Raw genomic sequence first — 18125 nt, forward strand, 5'->3', positions numbered from 1 at the left:
TATATTTGGAAATGAGGCTTTATCAAAACCTTTGACTGTAAAAATGTTTTCCCAGTTTATTGCTTCCCTTCTAATCTTGTCTGAATTAGTTTTGTTTGTACAAAAACTTTTCAGTTTGATATAGTCAAAATTTTCTATTTCTAATAACATATGGTTTAGTTTGAATCTCTTGCCCTGATTTTTGTACTTATTTGTTAAACTAGTACTATTTTTTTTTTTTGGTGTGAGTTTAAAAGGAAAAATTGTAAACTTCTGACATGTTCATAATAATTTTTACAAATAGATTTGTATCTTAAAACTAATATTCCCCCAGGTTGCTATATTTTTCTGCTTGACATGGAGATCTAGGTTTTTAAAATCTTTTTTGTAGATTATGTTTTATTTCATTTAAATTTTGTAGGAAATTGTGATAATCAAGATTAATGTAGTTACTTTTTTCCATTTCACATTATTCAGCATTGAAGACTTGTTTGAATAGGTTGGGTTGAAGTTATTAAAATGATATCCTTTATCTTTATCTGTCCATTTTTTTCCTGATTTGATATTGATTTTAACCTTTACCATAACTGGTTAATAGCCTTATTGTACATATCTGTTTTGGAAAGAACTACCACTTCAGTTGCTAGTCATTTTCTGATTAAGACAGAGTCATTTTCATTTTTTTATTATTTGGTACTTGTTAACTTAGTTTGGAGGGTGTTGCTAAATTCTTCTTAGTCCTTTTTACCACTTCATCTTATGGCAGATGTTATTGCATAAGTTGAAGTTATCTTCATGGAAGTCTTTTTTTTGCTTTTGCTTATCATGAGCACTAAAATATTCCCCCATTAGAATATAAGTCTTTTGTGAGTAGGAATAGTTACATTCTTTATATTTGAGATTTACAAATTCCCTTAAATTGTGTTGTTATTTTTTGGTTATACAGTGAAATCATCCATTGCACCATAGTTGATTCAACTATTTTCCGATTCTTAAGCATTTCTTTTGTTTCTAGTTATTTATAAATAACATAACTTCAAATGTTTATGTAGGTTTTTTCTTTTTAATGAAGTCCTTGGAATTTATTTCTCATATGGTCATTTTTATAATTCTTATTACACATTATCTGCTTGCCTTTTTAAATGATTGAGCCAGATTGTGTTTATATCCACAGCATCTGAGTATACTGTTTCCCCACAACTTTGTCATCATTGTTTCGTTATTTTTATTATTTTTTGTTCAACATAATAAATGAAGTTCTGGATCCAAAGAAAAAAGAAAGATTCCCCTAAAATATTTTATGTTCTACAAAACACACCTACTTATTAACATTTTATTTTTAGTCATATTCATTCTTTTGACTCCTTCCCATTGTCAGCTATCTTATATACAACATTAACTTGTTTATTTTGTAATGAATTTTTCTGTTAATAAGTATTTATATTCTTCACATTCCATCTTTTCCTTCACTGAAATAAAAAAATCTTGCTATGATTATATCAGAATTGCATTATGATCAAAGATTCCCATGAAAAGCATAGAAAAAGGTAATTAAAAACAGATAGTGTCTCCTTTTTTCTATCATAAAGGCCACAGTTTGATTCTAAATTCACTAGATTAATTATTTTACCTTAATTCCTTCAAATAAATAATTTTGTGAAATATTTAAAAATTATTTTATTAATAGCTTTTTATTTTCAAAATATATGCAAAGGTAGTTTTCAACATTCACCCTTGCAAAACCTTCTATTCCAAATTTTTCTCTCTACTTTAGGCAGCAAGTAACCCAATATGGGTTAAACATGAGCAGTTCTTCTAAACATTTCTACATTTATCATGAAAGTTTATTAAGAAAAATCAGATGAAAAAGGAAAAAAGTAAGAAAGAAAAAAATAAGCAAACAACACCAAAAAAAGGTGAAAATACTATGTTGTGATCCATATTCAGTCCCCATGAGTCCTCTTTCTGCTTGCAGATGGTTCTCTCCATCATGTCTATTTTAATTGGCTTAAATCACATTATTATTGAAAAGAGCTAAGTCTGTCACAATTGATCATCATATAATCAATCTTCTTGTTACTGTATATGTTCTCTTGGTTCTACTCATTTCATTTAACATCAGTTCATGTAAGTCTCTTCAAACCTTTTTCGAAATTATCTTGCTGATCATTTCTTACAGAACAACAATATTCCATAATATTCATATAACATATTCAGCCATTCTCAACTGATGGGCATCCACTCAGTTTTCAGTTCCTTGACACTACAAGGGCTGCTGCAAACATTTTTGTGGGCCCTTTTCCCTTTTTTATGATCTCTTTGGGATACAGATTCAGCAGAGACACTGCTGGGTCAAAAGATATGTACAGTTGACAGTCCTTTGGGCATAGTTCCAAATTGCCTTCCAGAATGGTTGAATCAATTCACAACTCCATCACAATGAGTTAGTGTCCCAGTTTTCTCACACTCTTGCCAACATTTCTTTTCATCTTTTCCTGTCATCTTAGCCAGTCTGAGAGGTGTGTAGTGATATCTCAGAGTTGTCTTAATTTGCATTTCTCTTATCAATAGTGATTTAGAGCATTTTTTCATGTAACTAGAAATGGCTTTAATTTCTTTATCTGAAAATTGTCTATTCATATCCTTTGACCATTTGTCAAATGGGGAATGGTTCGTACTTATAAATTTGAGTTAATTCTATATATTTTAGAAATGAAGCCTTCACCTCAGTTTTCTGCTTTCCTTCTAATCTTGTCTTCATTGGTTTTGTTTGTACAAAACCTTTCTAATTTAATCTAATCAAAATGATCCATTTTGCATTTCATAATGTTCTTTAGCCTTCCTTCTCCACAGATCTGAGAATCTTTGTTCTTCTAATTTGTTTATAGTGTCACTGTTTATATCTAAATCATGAACCCATTTTGCCCTTATCTTGGTACAGGGTGTTGGGTGTTGGTCAGTGCCTAGTTTCTGCCATACTATTTTCCAATTTTCCAGCAATTTTTGTCAAATAGCAAGTTCTTGTCCCAAAAGCTGGAGTCTTTGGATTTATCAAACATTTGATTACAATCGTCGTTGACTATTGTGTCTTGTCTTCCTAACCTATTTCACTACTCTAGCTGGCCCTGGAGATTTTTTCTTAGGGAGTTCATTAATAACCTGATCAATTTCTTTTCCTAAAAATGGGATTATTTAAACAATTTATTTCCTCTGTAAATTTGAGCAATCTATATTTTTTATAAACTCCTCTTCATTGATAAGTTAACCCTTTTCATTTTTGATACTAATGTTTGGTTTTCTTCTTTCCTTTTGCTAATCAAATTAACCTGAAGTTTATCTGTTTTAGTTGTTTTTTTTTTTTTCATAAAACCAACTTAGTTTTATTTATTAGTTCAATAGTTCTTTTAATTTTATTATCCTCTCCTTTGATTTTCAGAATTTCAAATTTGATATTTTATTGAGGGTTTTAAATTTATTCCTTTCCTAGCTTTTTTTAGTTGCATGCCAAGTTCATTGATCTTCTCTTTCTACATTTTATTCATGTAAGCATCTAGAGTATAAAATTTCCCCCAAGAACTGTTTTGGCTGTATCCCATAAGTTTTGGTATGTTGTCTCATTATTGTCATTTTCTTGGATGAAATTATTGATCCTTTCTATGATTTATTATTTGATCCACTCATTCTTTAGGGTTAGCTTATTTAATTTCCAATTAATTTTTGGTGTATTTTTCCCTGGCCCTTTATTATACGTAATTTTTATTGTATTATGATCTAAAAAAGATGCATTTACTATTTCTGCCTTTGTTTTTTGATTGTGAGGTTTTTATACTCTTTGATAAGGTCATTTTGTGTGTAGGTACCACGTTCTGCCAAGAAAAAAGTATATTCTTTTCTGATCCTATTTTTTCCAAATGTCTATCATACCTAACTTTTAAAAAATTCTACTTCCTTAACTTCTTTCATGTTGACTTGGTGATTTTGATTTATCTAGTTCTCATAGAGAGAGGTTGAGGTCCCTCCTTAGTATAATTTTGTTGTCTGTTTCTTCTTGCAACTCTCTTAAATTCTCTAAGAATTTGGATGGTATTCTTCTTGATGCATATATATTTAGTATTCTATTACTTCATTATCTGTGGTATCCTTTAGAAAGATGCAGTTTCCTTCTTTATCTCTTTTAATTCAATCTATTTTTACTTTTTGCTTGATCTGAGATCAAGATCACTATCCCTGCCTTTTTTTTCCCTTAACTTTAGCTGAAGCATAATCGATTCTGTTCCAGCCTTTTTACCTTTACTCCATATTTCTTGTAAACAACATATTATAGGTTTCTGGCTTTTAATCTAGTCTGTTATCCTCTTCCATATTATGGGAGACTTTATTCCATACCCATTCACATAAAATTGCTAATTCTTTATTTCCCACCATCCTATTTTTCCCAAGTTATACTTTTCTTTCTCTTTTCCTCCTTTCCTTCCCCACCAGTGTTTTACTTCAGAACATCACCTCCTTCAATCTGCCTTCCCTTTTTTCAGCCTCTCTCCCTTTCTTATCCTTTTCCTCTTCCACTTCTGTTCTCTCTTCTTTTAGCCTCCCCCCTTGCTTTCCATTTTCACCACCTATTTCCTTATGGAGTGAGACAAATTTCCAAATCAAACTAAATATGTCTGATATTCCCTCTTTGAGCTAAATCTGACAAAATTAAGGTTCAATGTTCATCCATCTCCCTTCTTTTCCTCAATTGTAATAGGTCTTTTTTTTTTTTGTCTCACGTGATGTAATTTACTGTTTTACCTCCCTTTAAACTCTTCTTTCAGTATAATCTCGTTTCCACCTCTAGTTTTTTTTTTAATATTATCACATTAAAAACTTATATCTATACCCTCTGAGTATACCCCTAACAAAGATACAGTTCTCAAGGGTTACATACAAATATCATCTTCATATATAGGGATATAAACATTTTAACCTTTAAAAAACATAGTTGGGTTTTTTTCCCCTTCTCTTCTTACCTTCTTATGCTTCTCTTGAGTTCTGTATTTGAAGATCAAATTTTCTGTTCAGCTCTGGCCTTTTCATCAAAATCCCCTATTTCATTGAATGTCCATCTTTTCCCCTGAAAGATAATTCTTAATTTTGCTAGGTTGTTGATTCTTGGTTATATTTCAAGCTCCTTTGCCTTCCAGAATATCATATTCCAGTCCCTTCAATCCTTTAAAATGGAAGCTGCTAGATCCTGGATAATCCTGATTGCATTTCCTTGATATTTAAATTGTTTCTTTCTGGTCGCTTGTAGTATTTTCTCCTTGATCTGATAATTGTGGAATTTAGCTACAATATTCCTTGGACTTTTCATTTTGGGGTATCTTTCAGGAGGTAATTGGTGAATTCTTTCAATGTCTATAAGATATCAGGAAAATTTTCCATGATAATTTCTTGAAAGATGTGGTCCAAGTTTTTTTGTTTGTTTGTTTGTTTGTTTTTGTTTTGTTTTGTTTTTTCATCATGGTTTTCAAGTTTCCTGGATTTGTTTTCCAGGTCAGTTTTTTTTCTCCAATTAAGCATATCCTGTTTCCTCCCCATTTTTTCTTTCTTTTTTTTTGTTTTGTTTGATTCTTTATGACTCATTGAGTCATTCACTTCCATTTGTCCAATTCTAATTTTTAGGGAATTATTTTTTTCAATTAGCTTTTTTACCTCCTTTTGCATTTGGCCAATTGAACTTTTAAAGGAATTGTTTTATTCATTTGATTTTTTTTTCCCATTTTACCAATTATATTTTTTAGGGAGGTTTTTTTTTCCATTTTGCCAAATCTATTTTTTAAGAAGTGGTTTTCTTTAGTACTTTTTTTTCCCATTTCACCAAATGTAATTTTTTTAGTAGTAGTTTTTTCAGATGATTTCTGTGTTTTCATTTCCAAACTGTCCTGTAAAGCTTTCATTTCCTTTCTTCATTTTTCTTCTTTCTTTTAAGATCCTTTTTGAGTTCTTTCAGGAGAACCTTTTGAGTTTGAGACCAGTTCATATCTTCCTTTGAGATTTCATCTGAAAGCATTTTGCATTTAGTTTTCTCAGGGTTTGAAGTCTGTTTTTCTCTGTCACCATAATAGCTATCTATAGTGAAAGGGTTTTTTTTTTTTTTTTTTTTTTTTTTTTTTTTTTTTTTTTTTTTTTGCATTTTTGCTCATTTTAAAAGGTTGAGGTCTGCTTCTAGGGCACAGGGGAAATTGTCCCAAGCTTCTTTTATAGGACTACAGGGATTTTACAATGCCCTGGGGCCAGTGGTGCTGCAGGCTTCCTCCCTGAGCTGGGTGGGTATGGCCAACTACCATCTGCTATGCTGGGGTTCAGGGGTTTACTGTTTGCCTTCTGTTGTTGTGTTGGAGGTCTCCAAGCTAGTCTTCAGATCTACTGGCTTCTGAACTGAGAGTAGCCAGTGCTGCTGTATTTTGGCCAAGGAGCCTCCCCATTAGATTCTCCTTGAGGTCTCTCTGCCCTGGGCTTCCCTGCCCTGTGCCTGTGCTGGGTTGTGTTGAGATAGACCTTTCCTGAATTACTTCCAAGTTATCTTCTGCTGAAAATTTATTACGCTCCAAATATTTGTGGATTCTGTCACTGCAAAATCTATTCAGAATTTTGATCTAATGTTGATTTTAGGAAAAGCCAGGAAGAGCTCAAAATCCTGTCTACTCTCTGCTATCTTAGCTCTGCCCTGAAATATTTTTAAAGGAATAAATTAAAATATTAAGAATTCTTTTGACAGATGTTAATATCATTCTTGGATCATCATAATTTACTAAATATAATATTATTATTTTATTAACTTATGTGTATAATCTTGCTTCTTGTTTTTGGGATAGTATATATTCAGAGAGTAATTTTAATTCTATTAAATTTGCTTTTCATGTGCATTTTTTAATGGTGTGGAGCAGAGGCTTCATTGTGGCCTGGACCAAATTAAAATGTAATTGGGAAATATTTTACAAAATAACCAAAATATTATAAACATAGTCAAAGTTAATTTGTGGTTTTCTAAGTCAATATACAACACACAGGAATCCATCTCCATTTGAATTTGATGCCACTGATGTGTTGTTATTTTTTTACTTTCGTGGCCTGAAATTTTGTTTATTAAAACTCAGAAACAAATACTTAACTTCTCATGCCTAGGCACTCTGAAACTGAGTTACAGAAATGTCAAGCCAGTAATTTTCTATACTGATAGAATCCTAGATCTATACCAACACACTTATCAAAAAATGATTGTTTAATATATCCTTGCTCAGAAATGCTAATGGCTCTTCACTACTTTCTGAATAAAATACAAACTCCTTATTCTGTCTTACAAGACTTTTCATTGTCTAATTCCAGCCTATCTCACTTAAATTTTATTTCACTCTGTTCTTTCACATTATACTGTATGATCCTACTAAATTGAATTACTTGTTCTTCCCTGAAATCATCTTGCTTTCTTCCTCTCTTATGCCACTCCATCATTCATGCCTAGAATAGACTTCTTTACTACTGCTGCCCATTTCAATTTATTGACATTCTTTCCCATTTTTAAGGCTCAGCTCTGGAGCAGCTTCCTCTAAGCAGTGCTTTCCTGTTTCTCTTCTCCCTACAGCAAGAGTTGATCTCTTTAATCTTTCAAGCAAACCCAATAAACATTTAAGTGTCTTGCTATGTGCAAGGTACTGTGCGAAGCAGTGGAGAAAAAAGGCAAAAATGATTTAGTTCCTGCTTCAAAAGAGCTTCCATCCTACTGAGGGATAGAATGGGTATACTGATAAGTAAACACAAAGTAATTTCCAGAGGAAATGAGTACTCAGAATTAGGGAGGCCCGGAAGTGCCTAATATTCAAAGTAGGTTAAAATCAAATGGAAAAGGTTCAGTGGTCCTTGGGGTGCAGTGGAAAAGAAGATAATATTGTATCATCTTTAATTTCATTTCTGCATCCATTTCTCATGCTAAACCATTTGACCATCTAACTTGGTAGTGAGAACTTTGTTTTTTGTGTCTTCAAGTAGCTGTATCTGCTGAAGAAGTAGGGATTATAGCATTTGCAAAAGTAGTTGCTAAATCACAGTCTATAAAAGTTGGTTCCCTGGATGGTAACTTCAAAGGCTAAGCTTTATTTTAGTTTAAGTTAATGGGGAGCATAAGATATTCATGGGGTAGAACCATGATTTATTGAGTTGAAATCAATTATCTTAGATTAAAAACCTATTTGGTTCATTCAAGGCCTTTTTGAAATCATTCGTAAGCAGACCTCCTGTGAGTAGGATGATGATAGAGTATGCTAAGATAAGCATAGTGTTGGTAGTTGATAGTTGGATGGCTCAGGGCAAGGGCAGGAGGAGGGCGATTTCTAGGTCAAATAGGAGGAATGTGATAGCAACTAGGAAGAATTTTATTGAGAAGGGAAGACAGCAGAACCTAAGGGATGGATCAAAGCCGCATTCTTAAGGGCTAGATTTTTCTAGATATAGGTAGAGTTGTGGTAGTCAGAAAGCAATAAGAACTATGATGGTTGCTAGAGCAGTTGATTAGGAGAGTCAATATTAGTTTAATTATTTTTCTCTGGTTTTACCCAGAACTTAATGATTGGAAATCAATAGTACTAATTATACTAGAAAAATAGGAGCCTCATCAGTAGATAGAGACATATAGAAATAGTCACACTATGTCTACAAAGTGTCAATATCAGGCTGCAGCTTCGAAACCAAAGTGGTGTGTGGATGTGAAGTGGTAGAAGAGTTGTCGAAGGAGGCAAACAATTAGGAATAAGGATCCAGTGATTACATGGGACCCTACTTTCTCCAAAGCTCTTAGACCAAGAGTCCTAGAATAATCTCCACTGGAAAATGGTAGCCATAATTGTAACTTGGTTTGATTTAACTGGCACATCTTGCATCATGTCTCTCCCTCAATGTACTGTACTTGTTTAACTAGTTCCTTCTGTATGTGGTAGTTGGTTATCAGTTGGTGCAGTTGTCTCATCTCTTTTCTTGAGGGTTTGCTTCCTGGGAAAATGACTACAGGGCCTGGACTAAAAACAAAGTAAGACTGGAAGGGTGAGAGCCATGTTATGAAGGCTCTAAATGCAAGTTTAAATTTTTGGATTTTGTACTAGAGACAATGGGTTGCCACTGAAGATTTGAGTAGGGGAGTACATGATTAATTAGATTTCTATTTTAGGAATATCAGTTTGGGAGCTTTGTGAAGAATAGAATGGAAAATGGAGAAGTTGGAAGCAGAGATGCTGATTAGGTTCATAGTCCCAACAATGGGGATCATGGTTCATAAAGGATTAGGAAAGAAGAGAACCAGATGGCCTCAGAAGGACTGTAGTATGAACATCATGTGATGTGTGATCGAAGTGTCAGAAGGCAAGCCATTTGTGAGGCTTTTCTCCTTCACAACTATTATATACCCTTTATCTATTAGTCTCCACATAATTTCAATCCACAACCAGCAACTATCTGAGCTATACTGGGTGTTAGTCCTGTAATATGTTTATTCTCTAACCTCAGTCTCTGCATGTACAGCAGCAGCTACATGAATAGCAGTGAAAAATTTTACTCTGTTAATATATTCACCCCCCTGTCCTTACCTCTTCTATATTATGGGGTAGTAACTGGTAAGAGGCTTGCTGTTATTCTTTTATTTTAGATGGGACAGAGCAAATTGTATAGGATGAACAAATATGAATGGTTTGCAATCTACACCATTAAATTATTTTTCTCCCAAACTCATTTTTCTTTCAAACTTCCTTATCTCTATTGAAGACACTACCATTTTTAATGTTATCCAAGTTCACAATTCTATTATCATACTTAATTCCTTACTTATATGTGTCCTACTTATTCCTGCAGTTGCTATTGTCATTTTTTATACCTATATCTTCATTTTTCCCCTGCTTTCTATTCACTTAACTATGATTGTCATTTAGACTTATACTCTGATCTATTGAAATCGTTTTTTAATTAGTTTCTCTCCCTCAGGTTTCTCTCCATTTCAAATAATATTTCATATACCTACCAAAATGATTTTCTTTAAGGGCAGTGATGACTATCATTCTTCTACTCAGTAAAATTCCAATGGCTCCCTATTGACTGTAGGATCAAATGTAAAATTCCATGTTTGGTATTTAAAGCCCTTGGCAGCTTCAATCCAACCTAGATTTCTAATATTATTATTTTCCTTCCTACATTCTGTAATCCAGCTAAATTGGCTTTCTTGTTCTCCTCACATATGCAAAAACACAACTAAAACACTGAGACATGAATAAAAAATTTAAGCATGATATAATGCATTAAGTACAGTCATATAAAGAAAGAGGAATAAAAAACCTGGAAAGACTTACATGATCTGATGCTAAGTGAAGGGAACAGAACCAAAAAATGTTCTTTTGAACTTGGCTGTTTTCAGCAATGAAGTGATGGTCTAAGATAATTCCATTAGATTTGTGATGGAGAGTGCCAGCCACATTCAGAAGAGAACTATGGAGACTGAATGTGTATTGAAGCATATATTTTCATCTTTTGTTATTGTGGTTTGGTTGCTTGTCTTTTTTTTTTTTTTTTTTTTTTTTACTTTCTCATGGTTTTTTTTTCCCTTTTTGATCTGATTTTTTTTGTATAGTATAATGAATATGGAAATATGTTTAGAAGAGTTGCATATATTTAACCTATATTGGATTAATTGCTTTCTTGAGGAGGGAAGAGGGATGAAGAGAGGGAGAAACATTTGGAACACATGGTTTTGTAAGGTGAATGTTGAAACTTATCTTTGCATGTATTTAGAAAAATAAAATAATATTAAAAAAAGAAAGAAGGATGGATTTATACTAAAAACTTACTTAGTTGGAATCAGACAATAAAAATATCTTTAAAACAGAAATTCACACATTTTGCTAGCTCCACTGATCAAATTAATTGAATAATTAATTAAAAAAATACTTTTTATTTATAAATCTATTTTATCTCCCAGGGTTTATGTGAAGATTTTTCTAAAGTAATGAAACATTTTATAACATTATTTTCAAGAGCAAAAAATGTTTTTGTACTATAGGTAAATAAAATAAAATGTAAAAAACAGTGTTTCATCTTTCTTCTAATGTCTATTTTATACAGTTTATATAACGATTATAATTATATATTATATATAACAATAGTACGTGAATGTAATTTACTAATAAATATACCTTTGTTGGTTAAGACTTTTTTATTGCTAAGAATGTATGATCAAAAAAATTTGGAGGCCATTGAATTATGCTCTTTGTTCAACCAAGAAGTCAATAGTTCAGATATAAACTAGAATAGGTTTCATATGAGTGTAAAGGAGATGCCAAGGGAGAGAGGTATTCTAGAATAATTGATAGGAGTAGGTTACATCTATACAGATATTGAGGATAAAAAGAAGACAAGGAATTAGGGAAGATTTCAAGGTGGTAAAACTTTTATAACTGGAAAGATATTTCAATAGAAATAGAGATTTTTGGAAGAGATAAGGATTTTTGGGAAAATATAATAATTCCATTTTGAACATATTGAAATTGAGATGGCCACTTTACACTGAATCATTACAATTATGATTGCATATTTTTAAGGATAGGATCCATATCATTTTTGATTTTTTTGTCTTTGGCACAGGACCTCTATGTAATAGCTAATTGGTGATTATTGATTAATTAGAAGTATGAACATCTTTCTCAGAAAGAATCCAAAGGAGCAACCCTTCAGTCTCAAGACCACTTTTGTGAGTGATCCTTAAAAGGTAGTTCCAGAATCAGATCAAGGTCATTCCAGCCTGGAACTTATAATGGAGGAAAAATAAAAGTCCCGAAAAGCAATAATTTCTAGTTGAGGAGACAGGAATTTCATTTGCTTCCCCTGCCCCCAATCGCCTACATCAGTCATGTCAGTTAATACCAGAACTGCTTAGCTAAATGGAGATACCACATCCAGCAATTGGATTATCAGTTTCAGAGACATTAAGACACAGAAGGTACAGAAGCATGTGCTTTAGGTGCTCAAATATGAAAATGCTCAGATACAGAGATTTAGTCATTCAAGACTAGAGTATGCTTCAAAGAAGCATATGTTTTCTGGCAGCAGAAAAATATCTGGCTATGAACTTTCAAGAGACTCTGTGTCTTGTAAGGAAGACTCTGGTATTCCAGCTGAACAGTCCACTCAGCAGAGATGCTATATCAGGAGGAGGAGGGACTCTTAGAGGACTCCATAAGAAAGATTCGGCACTAGCAGTTACCTTGATCAAATGTGTGTGTATGTTCCTCGTGATGTCATACTCTTAAGTTTGTGCCCACTCTTCCCATGGGTACTGTATTTTAAAAACTGTGCTTCAGTTTTATGGGGAAATGTTTTGTGGTTACTGTAGTTACTGTATCACCTTAGTATATGCCTTTCTATGAGATAATGTATCTATTGGATGATTTTTAAGAGGAAGCAATTGGTGCTTGGGTGCAATAGTTTTATAAGTAGTTAATCAAAGGCAACCTTGGAACCTGGGAATAGCTGCCACCTCTGCAAACTAAACTCACAAATGTGGGTACAGGTTAGGGGAGTATCCCAGGAGTAGTATTACATTAGTATTTGAAAGGACCTCATTTGCCATTTAGACCAACATAAACATGAAAAATAATCCGCTTTACAATATACCCAAAACAACCTGCAATGAAGTCCCAAGGCAGCCCATTTAATTTTCAGATAGCTCTGTTAGAAAGTTTTTCTTCCATCAAGTCTAAATTTGTCTTTTGGCAGCTTATACCCTTAACTCCTAGTTCTGCCCTCTGGGGCTAAATAGAGCAAGTCTAATCCCTCTTCCACATGACAACCTTTCAAATGCTTGAAGACAGCTATCATGTCCCCCTGGAGTCTTTTCCAGGGTAAATATCCATATTTCCTTCAACCACTCTTCACACAGTGGGCCATTTCATGTCATAAATAAGAATAATGATCCAATTTCATATAGGTCTCTTAATATTCCCAAATTATTCACTAAAATCAAGATTTATTCTTGGATCTAAGCATCTTTAACACTAGGAGAATCTTCTTTTTGTACCTAAGAGCAAAATTTTGATTCTTTTGTTTTTAAAATTCACAGTCCTTTCCTTTTCTTAATATTGTGGTTTACTTTCAAGTAGACAAGTTCTATCTCCAAAAGAAACATTAGTGGATTAAATCCTTCCTTGTCCCAAAGTTTTCTGTCTCCAAATGGTATTAGCCATGCTTCCCTTCCCATCTACATTCAAATATTCATCTAGAAACTAGAGTGAATGTTCATAATTTTGTCTTGCCATTTCATCACATTTCCACTTAACACATTTTATTTTTAGGTTCATTTTACTATCATTCCTCTTGTTAAAACAAGAAAGATCATAGTTTTATTTCATGTATCTCTAACCATTATTTTATTAGGGTTTCTAAAATAACTCAAACATCAGCTATTTTTAGTTTGTTTGATGAATCCAGTCCACTCTCTACATCATATACTGAGCCATGTATCTTCCCTTTGCTACACAGTAGACTAATATGAGATTGTTCTAATTAAAATCTGGTAGAAAAAAATTATTACAAGAAGTAATGTCTTAACCATGTAATGTTTTGGAATGGTAGTGGGTGACTGTCATAATTTCTGCTTCTACAGTATATGAAAATGGAAAATAAAGTAGTTTTTTTTTGTTGTTGGGAAAGAAGATTTCATGTTATCTGTATTTGCAGGCTTTCTGGCTCATATGCTGGAGGAATCCTTGCTGCGGGGGTGTTTTCATTTTCTCGCCTAACATGGCAGTGGTCCATTGCAGCAGAGGTTTTTAGCCTAAACAATTTGTTTGTGGGGCTGCTTATGGCTCTTGCTGCACATTTTGAGAAGGCAACAACTGCAGAAGACAGATCAAAGGTAACCTATTTGATCAAAGTAAAATTATTTTTTGTTTTAATTTTTGAATAAATGCTGCATTAAAAAAAGAGAGAACTTTAAATACTAAACTTATACATTCCCCTTACTGTCATAGCAATCTATATAATATTGACTGAAAAGTATATTTGGTTATTTTAGAATACTGCTATTCTACCCTTCATATACCCTTCTCAAGTTAAAAAGTCAGTTTTCTATGTAGTGAACTCTTTCTTTGCATGCATATAGTGGGAAAAAATAGTTTTGCTTGGATTAAATGTTGAATAACTTAAAGCTAACTTTAGATGCCAGTGTCATATCCCACATTCTACTTACATTGTCCTGTGTTATTAGTACTTGTTGAAGAGTATATCACAAATTTTGCTAAGTATGTCCTGAATGGGGTAAATTTGTTTATTCATTCATTCATTTAGTGGAGGTTTGTGAGTTCATCAGTTTAGAGAAAAATTCCTGAGAAACTTTTTCAGCATAGATCAGCACTTTTTTTTGAAACTTAAGAGACATCTTAGAAGATGTGCCTAGAGAACTTCAGAGTTTAACATTTTACTATATGACCTTAACCTCTCTAGGTCTTTATCTGTAAAGCAAGGGGGTTAGGCTAAATCACATTTAAAATCTTTTATAACTTTAAATTCCATATTAGTATGAGGTATTAGGAGTATTAATTCACATATACACAGTGTTTTTAACTTTCTTCAACCTGAAGTATAACCTCCATTTTATAGAAGAAATTGGATTTCAGAGCTATTAAGTGATTTGGCCACAAGATATAATATTATAAAATGTCAGAGTTTGCTTCCACAAGGACATTCTTAGAGGGATATCCCTTCCCTTCCCATGACCCACCTACTAAGGGCCACACACTGGTTGCATAACCCTAAGCAAATTGTTGAATGTTGGTGCTCCAGGCAGCTGTGTTAAGAATTGATGCAGCAGAGAACATTATTACCCTTGTAGGGAAAGAGAGTGTCCTTATCTTGGGGTTCTCTGTACCAGTGAAATAACAGCTCTTATCCTTATGCTAAATAGTCATCTCTGCAGCATCACTAAAAATAGATTCTTCAAACATCCAGGTTCCTAACTGTGGAGAACCATTAGAAATAGCAGAGGATTATTTTGCAAAAACTGTATTTATCCCTTAATTACAGCAAATATATACAAAATACTTTGTTTTCAACAATTCAATAAAGTAGGGAGTGAGATTGTATTGTTGTCCCATTTTGTAGATTATACAATTGGAGTTCAGAGAGGTGAAGGGATGCTTATCTCTATAGTAAATTAAATTCTATATTAACTATCATCAGCTCTGCATATTCCATGTAGTGAATTCTTTCTTTTCATGTATGTAGTCGAAAAATAGTCTTGCTTTGATTAAATGTCTAATAGCTTGAAGCTAATTTTAAATGTCAACGTCATATCCCACATTCTATTTACGTTGTCCAGTGTTACTAATGATTCTTAAAAGTTATGCCAAATATTTTGCTAAGTATGTACTAAATGGGGTAAGTTCATTCATCCATCCATTCATTAATTTATTCATTTATTTATTTAGTGGAGGCCTGTGAGTTCATCAATGTAGGTAATGTGGAGTGATAGTCACAGAACTGGCCTTGAACTCAGGGAGACATTAATATAACTCCCACCTTTGTCACATTTTGACATGTGACCTATAGCAAATAACTTGTTTAGGGAACTCTCTAAGACTCAAAGTTTGAGAGAAGATTAAAGCTCTACATAACTAGAGGAAGTGCCTTACCTATAAGCTCTCTATATTGAAGAAATCACAGACTCTAAACAAGGTGTGAGAACTAATGTTGTAAACCCTTATGACCTTGGTTATAAGGTCATTGACTTTGAGAATCATTGCAAAAAATATTGTTTATTCTACAAAACAAAAACAAATGAAATAGTATTGCAGTTATCCCAGAGATAAGAATAGTGAATTATAGTGAAACTGTTGTCATCAAATAAAACTATTTAAGCATCTTTGGCAAACAGGGATGTTTCAATGTACTGGAAGCACATAGAACTTTAGAACAATGAGTATAAGGAAAACAAACACAATTCTAAGTATGCTATCATCCTGTAAGTGTAGCTAAAGAACAACATAAATGTTTTTGTTTGTAGTTCATGTAATAATGTTAAATAAATTTAATGCCACTGAAGTGCTTGTATGTTACATTTGAATAAGTGATTAATTTAAAATGAGGAATAAAATCCAATATTACTGCTGTTAAATGTATTTCTGAAACTCTCTGTCTTTCCATAAGTTCATTCCTACTGAACCTGTTCATCTTTAATGCCTTTGGTCCCTCTATTCTTCTATATTCTAGTTTCATCTTAACCTCCCAGTCTTACTTCATTTGCCTATCTTATTATAGATCTTATGGTCAGACATTTCATTGATGCATTGAAGACAACTCTGGAAGGAATCCTTTGCTCACTTGACCTCCTAGTGTTTCAAATTTGTTAATTCCACACTTTCATTATCCATCCTCTTTACTCATTTTTTTTTTTTTTGACTTACACTTCAGAGTTGGCAAGTTATGGCTGATTAAAGTCATAAAACCATTTTAATGGAGTCTACCACAAATTAGGCAGATGTTTTATATATATATAGTATATAGTAGTAGTCTCTCCAAATTCTCCACCCATTCCTCAGTGCCTTGTGATATATATATGGGACTAATTGAGCTAGCTTCTTATTGAATTTAGCTTATTCTATTCTTTGAGCAGTTGTTCCAAGCCTTCTTCTTAAATTCCTAAACACACTACTGCCCAATAATTCTCAGCAGATAATTTCTGCCAACCAAAAGTAGGGGTTCAAAGATCATTTAGCTTCTTTCCTTCCTTCCTAAACATATTTTTATATTATTTACTTGTTCTTCCTTCTCTCTCCTTCTAAGCACATGACTTCTTAAAGAAGTAGTATATAGTAGTAGCCTCTCCAAATTCTCCACCCATTCCTCAGTGCCTTGTGATATAAATATATCCTTTTGACTTAGTTGAAAGTACTTTCTCAAAGAACATTATTGATCTTCTTACTATTAGATCCAGCCTTTTCTATTTCCATTTTTCTCAACCTTTCTTTGACACTATTGACTACTCCACTCTTAGAAATTTTCTTCTTTGGCTGTTCTGTTTTTAGCCTTGCCTGTCTGACCACTCATTCTCTGCTTCATCTCATTTCTCTCTTTCTTCCAGCCCTCTAAACATAGGCATCCTCTAAAATTTTAGATTTGAGCTTCTTTTTCTTTCTATAGTGTTAAAAAAAAATAATGTACCTTAGATATTATTCAAATGTCTTCTATTCCACATATTTTGTATAGTAACAAAGACCTGGAATCAAATCCTGATGCATCAATGTAGTGAAATGTTACAATGCTGTAAAAAAGGATGTAATATCTATATAAAGAAACATGGAAAGACTTTAATGAATCAAAGTAAAGTAAATAGAATATGTAAAATTTACATATTATATATATATGTATAATGACTATAACAATTTAAGTAGAAAAAGATAGCAGTTGAAACTAAATGATATAAAATTATAATTACCAATATTGGTACCCAAAAAGAGATGAAAATATTCTTCCTTCTCTTCTTTGAAGAGATGTTATTTGAGATATGGAATTTTGAATAAAATATTAAATTTGGTTAGTATGTTGGTAATTTTTATTGAGGTCTTGTTTTTTACTTCTTTCTGAGGGATAGTGTAATGCCAGAGAAACTGAAGCAAGACAGAAATTAGAGTTTTTTAATATTTTAATAGTGGAGAAGTTGGATTGGCAATAGCCAGATGGTTTGGATGGGACTTTTGTCTCAAAGCATCCAGCAGTGAGCAAGTAAGTCTAGAAATTTTTATAGGTCTCCAGCAATCAGAGAAACAAAGACAAGGGGGAAGGGGAGGAGAAGCAGAGCACTGGTTGAGTGGAAATTTCAGGAAAGATCATAACTCAGTTCTGACAGTTAAGAGGTAAGGAGGAGGATTATGAATTCTGATAAGAAGGTAGTTGAGCAGGAGTTAGGAAGTCTGGGCCAAAAAAGGTCAAGGCATTTGAGATAAGCCCTCTGGAGTTTTATGACTCTTTGGAATGCCAGAGTGGCCAGAGTTCCCATAGCCCTAATTATCTCAGTCCTAATGGCCAGGAAGTGGGGATTGCTGTAATGTCCGGACTAGCTCTCTGGAGGACCTCTGGATCAG

At 33.0% G+C, this 18125-nt stretch overlaps 1 protein-coding gene across 2 annotated transcripts in view; it reads left to right on the forward strand.

Annotated features, from left to right (window-relative positions):
• The window catches only part of TMEM260 (transmembrane protein 260), a 118832-nt gene that overhangs the window by 59669 nt on the left and 41038 nt on the right, over positions 1-18125 (forward strand). For both annotated transcript variants that reach the window (XM_031952633.1, XM_031952632.1), the window contains exon 4: positions 13726-13903. In XM_031952633.1, coding sequence (XP_031808493.1) covers positions 13726-13903 — 178 coding nt within the window. The remainder of the gene's footprint in view (positions 1-13725; positions 13904-18125) is intronic.

Source organism: Sarcophilus harrisii, chromosome 2 (genome assembly GCF_902635505.1).
Source record: "Sarcophilus harrisii chromosome 2, mSarHar1.11, whole genome shotgun sequence".
Taxonomy (NCBI): domain Eukaryota; kingdom Metazoa; phylum Chordata; class Mammalia; order Dasyuromorphia; family Dasyuridae; genus Sarcophilus; species Sarcophilus harrisii.